A 14,413-nucleotide genomic window follows, 5' to 3' on the forward strand; every position below is an offset into this window, starting at 1 on the left:
AGGAGCACAGGGTGTATGCTTCATGTAACTAGCAAGGAAGAAGTGTTAGGGACCACGGAGCCATATGAAGAAGCAGAACCGCCATGGACAGGGGATATATTGATGGTCCACAATCTTCCAGTTACATTTTCAGGATTTCTGTCCCTGGAAGCAGGTGGGATAACTAATGACACAGCAACGGAGTAACTCGCCTGCGTATGATTACAGAAATCCACAACACATTTCTCCAAGGTGTCCTATTACCTGGAAAAACAAGCATCCCCAGTTAGCAGCCCATAAGATGACTTTGCCATGGAGGTTTGTCTGGCTTAAACCTCCTGATGTGCCCCTGTATCAATCGGCATGTATAATTGCACAACTTAAAAACTGACCTCAAGCCTTGGGTTGATCTAGAACAGTGTTTCCCAACCTCTGTCCTCAAGGCACACGTAACAGTCCTGGTTTTAGTGATATCCAGGCTTGAACACAGGTGACTTACCGTATATACTCGAGTATAAGCCGACTTTTTCAGCACTTTTTTTTTGTGCTGAAAAAGCCCCCTCGGCTTATACTCGAGTCAGTGCAGGGAGAGCAGTGTGAAGGAGGGACACGGAGCGCACAGCGCGCGCCTCTCCTGTGTCTCTCTTGCATCTCCGGTGGGTCTATTAAAAGGAAGTACCCGTTCGTGAGCTCTGATTGGCTCACGAACCGGCACTTCCTGTAATAGACCCGCCGCGGCCGCCGGAGATGCAGGAGGGACACACGAGAGGCACGCAGTGCGCTCTATGTCCCTCCTTCAGAAGACAGCGCGGGAGCGACGGAGGGTAAGTAACAGGCACTGGGGGAGCATATTTGGCACTTGGGGGGGGGGGAGGGGGGGCAACATATGTGGCACTCAGGGGACTTATCTGGCAGCATGAGCGGGCATATCTGGCAGCATGAGCGGGCATATCTGGCAGCATGAGCGGGCATATCTGGCAGCATGAGCGGGCATATCTGGCAGCATGAGCGGGCATATCTGGCAGCATGAGCGGGCATATCTGGCAGCATGAGCGGGCATATCTGGCAGCATGAGCGGGCATATCTGGCAGCATGAGCGGGCATATCTGGCAGCATGAGCGGGCATATCTGGCAGCATGAGCGGGCATATCTGGCAGCATGAGCGGGCATATCTGGCAGCATGAGCGGGCATATCTGGCAGCATGAGGGCATATCTGGCAGTATGAGGGCATATCTGGCAGCATGAGCGGGCATATCTGGCAGCATGAGGGCATATCTGGCAGCATGAGGGCATATCTGGCAGTATGAGGGCATATCTGGCAGTATGAGGGCATATCTGGCAGTATGAGGGCATCTCTGGCAGTATGAGGGCATCTCTGGCACTATGAGGGCTGTGTACGGCTAGAGCTGCATTTCCCACCCTAGGCTTATACGCGAGTCAATAAGTTTTCCCAGGTTTTTGTGGTAAAATTAGGTGCCTCGGCTTATATTCGGGTCGACTTATACTCAAGTATATACGGTAATTAGTACCTCAGTTATTTTGATTTAACCATCTGTGCTGAAGCCTGGATATCACTAAAACCTGCACTGTTGGTGTGCCTGGAGGACCGCGGTTGGGAATGCCTGATCTAGAACATGGGTCTTCAACCTGCGGCCCTCCAGTTACTGTGGAACTATATATATCCCAGCATGCCCTGCCTCAATTGTAGCATACCTTAATAGTAAAACTGTTGCAGGGCATGCTGGGATGTTTAGCTCCAAAGCAGCTGGAGGGCCGAGGGCTGAAGACCCATGATCAAGAAGTTAGGGGTCTACTTAAATAGGCTGTGCCCTACCGATATAGTCAATGTTGGGCTGCCTGCACAGTCTATTTTTCCTTGCGATGCCAATCCCGCGGGACTGCGCATCGACATCACAAGGACTATACACACGGTGCGATATGCACTATTTTCTTACTATATAGTCAATATCGAAAGAAATATCGCACCATGTGCACACACCAGGGCGCAAGTTTCCTTTGGCCCTCTAGCCTCTTTCCTTTTGTATTATACCTACATTTCGACTTTTCTATTCATACAGATTTGGCCCTAACACTTGTGTTTTGTGCGCAATTACCTCTGTGTGGTTTTACCGTTTCTATTTTTTGCCTTGTTTGCTATTTGATGTCTGAATAACTTGTATACCTTGAATTCACCCCTTTCCCCTTCTTCCTTTCTGTAAATCCCCCCCCCCCTTTTTTTTTTTTTTTTTTACTGTTTTTGTTCATATAAAATCCTTAATAAAAAAAAATGACAGTCTGGTGGTAACTTGAGGACTAAAACCAAGAACCTTGGTCCATAGTATCAATAATTCCCATTGCTGTCTGTCGCACGTGCATGAACAGAGATCTCACACTGGTGACTGTTACTTTATAATCACAGCAATCTGTACACACAACACAATCATCAGGGACTAATGAATACGAGAACTCAATGATAACCCCCCACAAAAAAAAAAAAAAAACTCCAGGTAGTGAGAAAAACAAAAATACAACTTTAATTACTTTCTCCCAACTGGGCTTGAGGACGTCTCTCACAGAAGAGAGACCAGATGTAGCTCCAAAAATCTGGCGGCTGAAAATAAACTTAGTCCTGCTGCATTACTTTAAGGAGGTTGTGTCCCGGTTGCAGAGCCGATTACCAGTAACCACGTAAACCTGGCAATGCCGTACTCTAATCCTGGCCATTGCTCCGGCCACTGTACAGATGGAGAGTTCTATATAACAAAAGGCTGATAGATGTGTGCGCCGATAACACCCTGGGATAGGACTCATCTGGCGACGGTTTCCATGTGACGATAGTTCACGATTCAGATGGTATTTTGGAGGTCACAGAGTTCAGCGGCTGCCACGGACAGTTCATCAAAGCATCATACAGCTCCTCACTCTGCTCCATGAACTCTTTGTTGGCCTCATTCACATCTACCGGCGGGTTTGGGTCTGGGAAAACAAACCAGGCACGACTGTATTACGCTTACTACATTGTGTCATCATGTTGTATATTCATAGATGTAACTGTATAATACTCTATAGGTTTAATGTTTTATGGCGCCCAGTGCAAGAGGGGAGAACAGCAAAACTATCATCTGTAATACTTTACCTTCCACCGCCTCCTCTGCAAATCCCTCAGGTGCCTGTAACAAAACAAAGGGAAGACGTGTTGAACATGTTAGGGTTTATTGTGAGTACAGTATAGGTTACTTTGACTAACACTTTGCTGCGTATCGCCATTGTGGTCATTAGAGGACAACCGTATTATTCTGCAGAGGACAATTTAAAAGGGGACATTTGTAAAATCTGATTTACAGGACACTGTAAGAAAAGATGTTTTTTGGCCAGAACAAAAAATAATAATAATAATAATAATAATATTTTACAATCCTCTAGGACGTATGAGAAAATAAGATTTTACTTACCGATAAATCTATTTCTCGTAGTCCGTAGTGGATGCTGGGGACTCCGTCAGGACCAAGGGGATATAGCGGCTCTGCAGGAGACAGGGCACAATAATAAAAGCTTTAGGATCAGGTGGTGTGCACTGGCTCCTCCCCCTATGACCCTCCTCCAAGCCTCAGTTAGGATACTGTGCCCGGACGAGCGTGCATAATAAGGAAGGATATTGAATCCCGGGTAAGACTCATACCAGCCACACCAATCACACCGTACAACCTGTGATCTGAACCCAGTTAACAGTATGATAACAACGAAGGAGCCTCTGAAAAGATGGCTCACAACAAGAATAACCCGATTTTTGTAACAATAACTATGTACAAGTATTGCAGACAATCCGCACTTGGGATGGGCGCCCAGCATCCACTACGGACTACGAGAAATAGATTTATCGGTAAGTAAAATCTTATTTTCTCTGACGTCCTAGTGGATGCTGGGGACTCCGTCAGGACCATGGGGATTATACCAAAGCTCCCAAACGGGCGGGAGAGTGCGGATGACCCTGCAGCACCGAATGAGAGAACTCCATGTCCTCCTCAGCCAGGGTATCAAATTTGTAGAATTTAGCAAACGTGTTTTCCCCTGACCAAGTAACTGCTCGACAAAGTTGTAAAGCCGAGACCCCTCGGGCAGTCGCCCAAGATGAGCCCCCTTCCTTTTGGAATGGGCTTTTACCGATTTTGGCTGTGGCAGGCCTGCCACAGAATGTGTAAACTGAATTGTATTACAAATCCAGCGAGCAATCGTCTGCTTAGAAGCAGGAGCACCCATCTTGTTGGGTGCATACAGGCTAAACAGCGAGTCAGATTTTCTGACTCCAGCCTTCCTGGAAACATATTTTTCAGGGCCCTGACAACGTCAAGTAACTTGGAGTCCTCCAAGTCCCTAGTACCCGCAGGTACCACAATAGGTTGGTTCATGTGAAAAACAGAAAACACCTTAAGGAGAAATTGAGGACGAGTCCTCAATTCTGCCCTGTCAGAATGAAAAATTAAGTAAGGGCTTTATATATGATAAAGCCGCCAATTCTGACACACGCCTGGCTGAAGCCAGGGCTAATAGCATCGTCACCTTCCATGTGAGATATTTTAAGTCCACAGTGGTGAGTGGTTCAAACCAATGTGACTTTAGGAAACTCAAAACAACATTGAGATCCCAAGGTGCCACTGGGGCACAAAAGGAGGCTGTATATGCAGTACCCCTTTTACAAACATCTGAACGTCAGGCACTAAAGCCAGTTCTTTCTGGAAGAAATTCGACAGGGCCGAAATTTGAACCTTAATGGACCCTAATTTTAGGCCCATAGACAGTCCTGTTTTCAGGAAATGTAGGAAACGACCCAGTTGGAATTCCTCTGTAGGGGCCTTCTTGGCCTCACACCACGCAACATATCTTCGCCAAATGCGGTGAAAATGTTTTGCGGTTACATCCTTCCTGTCTTCGACCAGGGTAGGGATGACTTCATCTGGAATGCCCTTTCAGGATCCGGCGTTCAACCGACATGCCGTCAAACGCGGCCGCGGTAAGTCTTGGAACAGACAAGGCCCCTGCTGGAGCAGGTCCTTTCTTAAAGGTAGAGGCCACGGGTCTTCCGTGAACATCTCTTGAAGTTTCGGGTACCAAGTCCTTCTTGGCCAATCCGGAACCACGAGTATCATTCTTACTCATCTCCCTCTTATGATTCTCAGTACTTTTTGTATGAGAGGCATAGGAGGGAACACATACTCTGACTGGTACATCCACAGTGTTACCAGAGCGTCCACCGCTATTGCCTGAGGGTCCCTTGACCTGGCGCAATATCTATTTTTTTGTTCAGGCGGGACGCCATCATGTCCACCTTTGGTTTTTCACAACGGTTTACAATCATGTGGAAGACTTCCCGATGAAGTCCCCACTCTCCCGGGTGGAGGTCATGCCTGCTGAGGAAGTCTGCTTCCCAGTTTTCCACTCCCGAAATGAACACTGCTGAGAGTGTTATCACATGATTTTTCGCCCAGCGAAGAATCCTTGCAGTTTCTGCCATTTCCCTCCTGCTTCTTGTGCCGCCCTGTCTGTTTACGTGGGCGACTGCCGTGATGTTGTCCCACTGGATCAATACCGGCTGACCTTGAAGCAGAGGTCTTGCTAAGCTTAGAGCATTGTAAATTGCCCTTAGCTCCAGTATATTTATGTGGAGAGAAGTCTCCAGACTCGATCACACTCTCTGGAAATTTTTTCCTTGTGTGACTGCTCCCCAGCCACTCAGGCTGGCATCCGTGGTCACCAGGACCCAGTCCTGAATGCCGAATCTGCGGCCCTTTCATATATGAGCACTCTGCAGCCACCGCAGAAGAAACACCCTTGTCCTTGGAGACAGGGTTATCCGCTGATGCATCTGAAGATGCGATCCGGACCATTTTTCCAGCAGATCCCACGCAAAGGTTCTTGCGTGAAATCTACCGAATGGGATCGCTTTGTAAGAAACCACCATTTTTCACAGGATCCTTGTGCAATGATGCACTGATACTTTTCCTGGTTTTAGGAGGTTCCTGACTAGCTCGGATAACTCCCTGGCTTTCTTCTCCGGGAGAAAACATCCTTTTCTGGACTGTGTCCAGAATCATCCCTAGGAACAGTAGACGTGTCGTCGGAAAAAACTGCGATTTTGGAATATTTAGAATCCACTCGTGCGGTCGTAGAACTACTTAAGATAGTGCTACTCCGACCTCCAACTGTTCTCTGGACCTTGCCCTTATCAGGAAAGCGTCCATATTTCTTTTAAGAAGAATCATCATTTCGGCCATTACCTTGGTAAAGACCCGGGGTGCCGTGGACAATCCAAACGGCAGCGTCTGAACTGATAGTGACAGTTCTGTACCACGAACCTGAGGTACCCTTGGTGAGAAGGGCAAATTTGGACATGTAGGTAAGCGTCCCTGATATCCAGTGACACCATATCGTCCCCTTCTTCCTGGTTCGCTATCACTGCTCTGAGTGACTCCATCTTGATTTGAACGCTTGTATGTAAGTGTTCAAATATTTCAGATCTCACCTAGCCGTCTGGCTTCAGTACCACAATATAGTGTGGAATAATACCCCTTCCCTTGTTGTAGAAGGGGTACTTTGATTATCACCTGCTGGGAATACAGCCTGTGAATTGTTCCCAATACTGCCTCCCTGTCGGAGGGAGACGTTGGTAAAGCAGACTTCAGGAACTTGTGAGGGGGAGACGTCTCGAATTTCCAATGTACACCTGGGATACTACGTGTAGGATCCAGGAGTCCACTTGTGAGTGAGCCCACTGCGTGCTGAAACTCTTGAGATGACCCCCTACCGCACCTGAGTCCGCTTGTACGGCCCCAGCGTCATGCTGCGGACTTGGCAGAAGCTGTGGAGGGCTTCTGTTCCTGGGAATGGGCTGCCTGCTGCAGTCTTGTTCCCTTTCCTCTACCCCTGGGCAGATATGACTGGCCCTTTTGCCCGCCTGCCCTTATGGGGACGAAAGGACTGAGACTGAAAAGACTGTGTCCTTTTCTGCTGAGATGTGACTTGGGGTAACAAAAGGTGGATTTTTCAGCTGTTGCCATGGCCACCAGGTCCGATGGACCGCCCCTTTATACGGCAATACTTCCATGTGCCGTCTGGAATCTGCATCACCTGACCACTGTCGTCTGGCAGATATGGACATCACATTTACTCTTGATGCCAGAATGCAAATATCCCTCTGCGCATCTCGCATATATAGAAATGCATCCTTAAAATGCTCTATAGTCAATAAAATCTTGTCCCTGTCAAGGGTATCAATATTTTCAGTCAGGAAATCCGACCAAGCCCCCTCAGCGCTGCACATCCAGGCTGAGGCGATTGCTGGTCGTAGTATAACACCAGTATATGTGTATATACTTTTAGGATATTTTTCAGCTTCCTATCAGCTGGCTCCTTGAGGGCTGCCGTATCTGGAGACGGTAACGCCACTTGTTTTTATAAGCGTGTGAGCGCCTTATTCACCCTAAGGTGTGTTTCCCAACTCGCCCTAACTTCTGGCGGGAAAGGGTATACCGCCAATAATTTTCTATCGGAGGAAACCCACGTATCATCACACACTTCATTTAATTTATCTGATTCAGGAAAAACTACAAGTAGTTTATTCACACCCTACATAATACCCTTATTTGTGGTACTTGTAGTATCAGAAATATGTAACACCTCCTTCATTGCCCTTAACATGAAACGTGTGGCCCTAAAGGAAAATACGTTTGTTTCTTCACCGTCGACACTGGAGTCAGTGTCCGTGTCTGTGTCGACCGACTGAGGTAAATGGGCGTTTTTACAAGCCCCTGACGGTGTCTGAGACGCCTGGACAGGTACTAATTTGTTTGCCGGCCGTCTCATGTCGTCAACCGACCTTGCAGCGTGTTGACATTATCACGTAATTCCTAAATAAGCCATCCATTCCAGTGTCGACTCCCTAGAGAGTGACATCACCAAAACAGGCAATTTGCTCCGCCTCCTCACCAACATCGTCCTCCTACATGTCGACACACACGTACCGACACACAGCACACACACAGGGAATGCTCTGACAGAGGACAGGACCCCACTAGCCCTTTGGGGAGACAGAGGGAGAGTTTGCCAGCACACACCAAAAACGCTATAATTATACAGGGACAACCCCTTATACAAGTGTTTTCCCTTATAGCATTTTTATATATGTAATCATATCGCCAAATAAGTGCCCCCCCTCTCTGTTTTAACCCTGTTTCTGTAGTGCAGTGCAGGGGAGAGCCTGGGAGCCTTCCTCACAGCAGAGCTGAGCAGGAAAATGGCGCCGTGTGCTGAGGAGAATAGGCCCCGCCCCCTTTTCGGCGGGCTCTTCTCCCGGAGTTTGTGAGATCTGGCAGGGGTTAAATACATCCATATAGCCTCAAGGGCTATATGTGATGTATTTTAGCCATAAAAAGGTATTATACATTGCTGCCCAGGGCGCCCCCCCCAGCGCCCTGCACCCTCAGTGACAGTTGGTGACTGTTGGTGAAGTGTGCTGACAACAATGGCGCACAGCTGCAGTGCTGTGCGCTACCTTATGAAGACTGAAAGTCTTCTGCCGCCTGTTTCTGGACCTCTGGACCTCTTCAACTTCGGCATCTGTAAGGGGGGTCGGCGGCACGGCTCCGGGACGAACCCCAGGGTGAGACCTGTGTTCCGACTCCCTCTGGAGCTAATGGTGTCCAGTAGCCTAAGAAGCAAATCCATCCTGCACGCAGGTGAGTTTTCTTCTCTCCCCTAAGTCCCTCGTAGCAGTGAGCCTGTTGCCAGCAGGACTCACTGAAAATAAAAAACCTAACTTAAACTTTTATTCTAAGCAGCTCAGGAGAGCCACCTAGATTGCACCCTTCTCGTCGGGCACAAAAATCTAACGGAGGCTTGGAGGAGGGTCATAGGGGGAGGAGCCAGTGCACACCACCTGATCCTAAAGCTTTTATTATTGTGCCCTGTCTCCTGCGGAGCCGCTATATCCCCTTGGTCCTGACGGAGTCCCCAGCATCCACTAGGACGTCAGAGAAAATAGGATTTTAATACCTACCGGTAAATCCTTTTCTCTTAGTCCGTAGAGGATGCTGGGGTCACATTAAGAACCATGGGGTAATCGCAGGAGACATGGGCACACTATAAAACTTTGAATGGGTGTGAACTGGCTCCTCCCTCCATGCCCCTCCTCCAGACTCCAGTTATAGAAACTGTGCCCAGGGAGAAGGACATTTTGAGGAAAAGGATTTATTTAATTATTTTAAACTAAGGTGAGATACATACCAGCTCACACCTCAAACACGCCGTACAACATGGCATTCAACAACAACGCATGCATTGGCATGACCAACCACAGTCACAGATTGACTGAACTCAACGCAACATGAGCGTTACTATAACCAAACTGCAGATACAGCCCACACTGGGACGGGCGCCCAGCATCCTCTACGGACTAAGAGAAAAGGATTTACCAGTAGGTATTAAAATCCTATTTTCTCTATCGTCCTAGTGGATGCTGGGGTTCCTGAAAGGACCATGGGGAATAGCGGCTCCGCAGGAGACAGGGCACAAAAAGTAAAGCTTTAGGATCAGGTGGTGTGCACTGGCTCCTCCCCCTATGACCCTCCTCCAAGCCAGTTAGATTTTTGTGCCCGGCCGAGAAGGGTGCAATCTAGGTGGCTCTCATAAAGAGCTGCTTAGAGAAAGTTTAGCTTAGGTTTTTTATTTTACAGTGAGTCCTGCTGGCAACAGGATCACTGCAACGAGGGACTTAGGGGAGAAGAAGTGAACTCACCTGCGTGCAGGATGGATTGGCTTCTTGGCTACTGGACATCAGCTCCAGAGGGACGATCACAGGTACAGCCTGGATGGTCACCGGAGCCTTGCCGCCGGCCCCCTTGCAGATGCTGAAGTAAGAAGAGGTCCAGAATCGGCGGCAGAAGACTCCTCAGTCTTCTTAAGGTAGCGCACAGCACTGCAGCTGTGCGCCATTTTCCTCTCAGCACACTTCACACGGCAGTCACTGAGGGTGCAGGGCGCTGGGAGGGGGGCGCCCTGGGAGGCAAATGAATACCTATTTTGGCTAAAAATACCTCACATATAGCCTCCGGAGGCTATATGGAGATATTTAACCCCTGCCAGAATCCGTTAAGAGCGGGAGACGAGGCCGCCGAAAAAGGGGCGGGGCCTATCTCCTCAGCACACAGCGCCATTTTCCCTCACAGAAAGGCTGGAGGGAAGGCTCCCAGGCTCTCCCCTGCACTGCACTACAGAAACAGGGTTAAAACAGAGAGGGGGGGCACTAATTTGGCGATATACTTATATATAAAAAGATGCTATAAGGGAAAACACTTATATAAGGTTGTCCCTATATAATTATAGCGTTTTTGGTGTGTGCTGGCAAACTCTCCCTCTGTCTCTCCAAAGGGCTAGTGGGTCCTGTCCTCTATCAGAGCATTCCCTGTGTGTGTGCTGTGTGTCGGTACGTGTGTGTCGACAGGTAGGAGGACGATGTTGGTGAGGAGGCGGAGCAATTGCCTGTAATGGTGATGTCACTCTCTAGGGAGTCGACACCGGAATGGATGGCTTATTTAGGAAATTACGTGATAATGTCAACACGCTGCAAGGTCGGTTGACGACATGAGACGGCCGACAAACAATTAGTAAGGTCCAGACGTCTCAAAAACACCGTCAGGGGTTTTAAAACGCCCGTTTACTTTAGTCGGTCGACACAGACACAGACAGGGACACTGAATCCAGTGTCGACGGTGAATAAACAAACGTATTCCTTATTAGGGCCACACGTTAAAGGCAATGAAGGAGGTGTTACGTATTTCTGATACTACAAGTACCACAAAAGAGGGTATTATGTGGGATGTGAAAAAACTACCATAGTTTTTCCTGAATCAGATAAATTAAATAAAGTGTGTGATGATGCGTGGGTTCCCCCCGATAGAAAATTATGGGCGGTATACCCTTTCCCGCCAGAAGTTAGGGCGCGTTGGGAAACACCTCTTAAGGTGGATAAGGCGCTCACACGCTTATCAAAACAAGTGGCGGTACCGTCTATAGATAGGGCCGTCCTCAAGGACCAGCTGACAAGGCTGGAAAATATAATAAAAAGTATATACACACATACTGGTGTTATACTGCGGCCAGCGATCGCCTCAGCCTGGATGTGCAGAGCTAGGGTGGCTTGGTCGGATTCCCTGACTAAAAATATTGATACCCTTGACAGGGACAGTATTTTATTGACTATAGAGCATTTAAAGGATGCATTTCTATATATGCGAGATGCACAGAGGGATATTTGCACTCTGGCATCATGAATAAACGCGATGTCCATAACTGCCAGAAGATGTTATGGACACGACAGTGGTCAGGTGATGCAGATTCCAAACGGCACAGTATGGCCGTATAAAGGAAGAGGAGTTATTTGGGGTCGGTCCATCGGACCTGGTGGTCACGGCAACTGCTGGAAAATCCACCGTTTTTTACCCTAAGTCACATCTCTGCAGAAAAAGACACCGTCTTTTCAGCCTCAGTCCTCTCGTCCCTATAAGATCATATCTGCCCAGGGATAGAGGAAAGGGAAGAAGACTGCAGCAGGCAGCCCATTCCCAGGAACAGAAGCGTTCCACCGCGTCTGACAAGTTCTCAGCATGGCGCTGAGACCGTACAGGAACCCTGGATCCTACAAGTAGTATCCCGGGGGTACAGATGGGAATGTCGAGACGTTTCCCCTTCACAGGCTCCTGAAGTCTGCTTTACCAAGGTCTCCCTCCGACAAGGAGGTAGTATGGAAAAAAATTCACAAGCTGTATTCCCAGCAGGTGATAATTAAATTACCCCTCCTACTGCAGAAAAGGGGTATTATTCCACACTATATTGTGGTACTGAAGCCAGAAGGCTAGGTGAGACTTATTCTAAAAATATTTTTTTTGAACACTTACAAAGGTTCAAATTAAGATGAAGTCACTCAGAGCAGTGATAACGAACCAGGAAGAAGGGGACTATATAGTGTCCCGGGACATCAGGGATGCTTACCTCTATGTCTCAAATTTGCCCTTCTCACTAAGGGTACCTCAGGTTCGTGGTGCAGAACTGTCACTATCAGTTTCAGACGCTGCCGTTTGGATTGTCCACGGCACCCCGGGGTCTTTACCAAGGTAATGGCCGAATTGATGATTCTTCTTCGAAGAAAAGGCGTCTTAATTATCCCTTACTTGGACGATCTCCTGATAGGGGCATAGTCCAGGGAACAGTTGGAGGTCGGAGTAGCACTATCTCGGATACTGCTACAATCAGCACGGGTGGATTCTAAATATTCCAAAATCGCAGCTGATCCCGACGACACGTCTGCTGTGCCTAGGGATGATTCTGGACACAGTCCAGAAAAAGGTGTTTCTCCCGGAAGAGAAAGCCAGGGAGTTATCCAAGCAAGTCAGGAACCTCCTAAAAATAGTGCATCATTGCACAAGGGTCCTGGTAAAAATGGTGGCTTCCTACGAAGCAATTCCATTCGGCAGATTTCACGTAAGAACTTTTCAGTGGGATCTGCTGGACAAATGGTCCGGATCGCATCTTCAGATGCATCAGCGGATAACCCAATATCCAAGGACAAGGGTGTCTCTCCTGTGGTGGTTATAGAGTGCTCATCTTCTAGAGGGCCGCAGATTCGGCATTCAGGATTGGATGCTGGTGACCACGGAGCCCAGCCCGAGAGGCTGGGGAGCAGTCACACAAGGGAAAAATTTCCAGGGAGTGTGATCAAGTATGGAGACTTTTCTCCACATAAATATACTGGAGCTAAGGGTAAATTTATAATGCTCTAAGCTTAGCAAGACCTCTGCTTCAAGGTCAGCCGGTATTGATCCAGTGGGAAAAACATCACGGCAGTCGCCCACGTAAACAGACAGGGCGACACAAGAAGCAGGAGGGCAATCGCAGAAACTGCAAGGACTTTTCGCTGGGCGGAAAATCATGTGATAACACTGTCAGCAGTGTTTCATCCCGGGAATGGAAACTGGGAAGCAGACTTCCTCAGCACGACCTCCACCCGGGAGAGTGGAAACTTCATTGAGAAGTTTTTTCCACATGATTGTAAACCGTTGGGAAATACCAAAGGTGGACATGATGGCGTCCCGTCTGAACAAAAAACGGGACAGGTATTGCGCCAGGTCAAGAGACCCTCAGGCAATAGATGTGGACGTTCTGGTAACACCGTGGGTGTACCAGTCGGTGTATGTGTTCCCTCCTCTGCTTCTCATACCTAAGGTGCTGAGAATTATAAGACGTAGAGGAGTAAGAACTATACTCATGGCTCCGGATTGGCCAAGAAGGACTTGGTACCCGGAACTTCAAGAGATGCTTACAGAGGTCTTATGGCCTCTGCCGCTAAGAAGGGACTTGCTTCAGCAAGTACCATGTCTGTTCCAAGACTTACCGCAGCTGCGTTTGTCGGCATGGCGATGGAAAGCCGGATCCTAAGGGAAAAAGGCATTCCGGAAGAGGTCATTCCTACCCTGGTCAAAGCCAGAAAGGAGGTGACCGCACAACATTATCACCACGTGTGGCGAAAATATGTTGCGTGGTGTGAGGCCAGGAAGGCCCCACAAAGAAATTTCAACTCGGTCGTTTCCTGCATTTCCTGCAAACAGGAGTGTCTATGGGCCTCAAATTGGGGTCCATTAAGGTTCAAATTCGGCCCTGTAAATTTTCTTCCAGAAAGAATTGGCTTCAGTTCCTGAAGTCAAGAAGTTTGTCAAGGGAGTATTGCATATACAAACCCCTTTTTGTGCCTCCAGTGGCACTGTGGGATCTCAACGTAGTTCTGGGATTCCTCAAATCACATTGGTTTAAAACCAGTCAAATATGTGGATTTGAAGCATCTCACATAAAAAGTGACCATGCTCTTGGCCCTGGCCTGGACCAGGCGAGTGTCAAATTGGTGGTTTTTTCTCAAAAAAGCCCATATCTGTTTGTCCATTCGGACAGGGCAGAGCTGCGGACTCGTCCCCAGTTCTCTCCCTAAGGTGGTGTCAGTGTTTCACCTGAACCAGCTTATTGTGGTGCCTTGCACCTACTAGGGACTTGGAGGACTCCAAGTTGCTAGAAGTTGTCAGGGTCCTGAAAATATGTTCCAGGACAGCTGGAGTCAGAAAATCTGACTCGCTGTTTATACTGTATGCACCCAACAAGTTGGGTGCGCCTGCTTCTAAGCAGTCGATGGCTCGTTGGATTTGTAACACAATTCAACTTGCACATTCTGAGGCAGGCCTGCCACAGTCTAAATCTGTTAAGGCCCATTCCACAAGGAAGGTGGGCTCATCTTGGGCGGCTGCCCGAGAGGTCTCGGCATTACAACTCTGCCGAGCAGCTACGTGGTCAGGGGAGAACACGTTTGTAAAATTCTACAAATTTGATACCCTGGCAAAAGAG

The 14,413-nt window shown here is 48.3% G+C and overlaps 1 protein-coding gene across 2 annotated transcripts in view; it reads right to left on the bottom strand.

The window, feature by feature from the left end:
• Window positions 1–2,488: 2,488 nt before the first annotated feature.
• The window catches only part of TRNAU1AP (tRNA selenocysteine 1 associated protein 1), a 55,318-nt gene continuing 43,393 nt past the window's right edge, over window positions 2,489–14,413 (bottom strand). For both annotated transcript variants that reach the window (XM_063942247.1, XM_063942248.1), the window contains 2 exons: window positions 3,117–3,150; window positions 2,489–2,956 (listed from right to left, as the gene is read on the bottom strand). In XM_063942247.1, coding sequence (XP_063798317.1) covers window positions 2,820–2,956; window positions 3,117–3,150 — 171 coding nt within the window. In that variant the 3' untranslated portion in view covers window positions 2,489–2,819. The remainder of the gene's footprint in view (window positions 2,957–3,116; window positions 3,151–14,413) is intronic.

This window comes from Pseudophryne corroboree, chromosome 10 (assembly GCF_028390025.1).
Source record: "Pseudophryne corroboree isolate aPseCor3 chromosome 10, aPseCor3.hap2, whole genome shotgun sequence".
Taxonomy (NCBI): Eukaryota; Metazoa; Chordata; class Amphibia; order Anura; family Myobatrachidae; genus Pseudophryne; species Pseudophryne corroboree.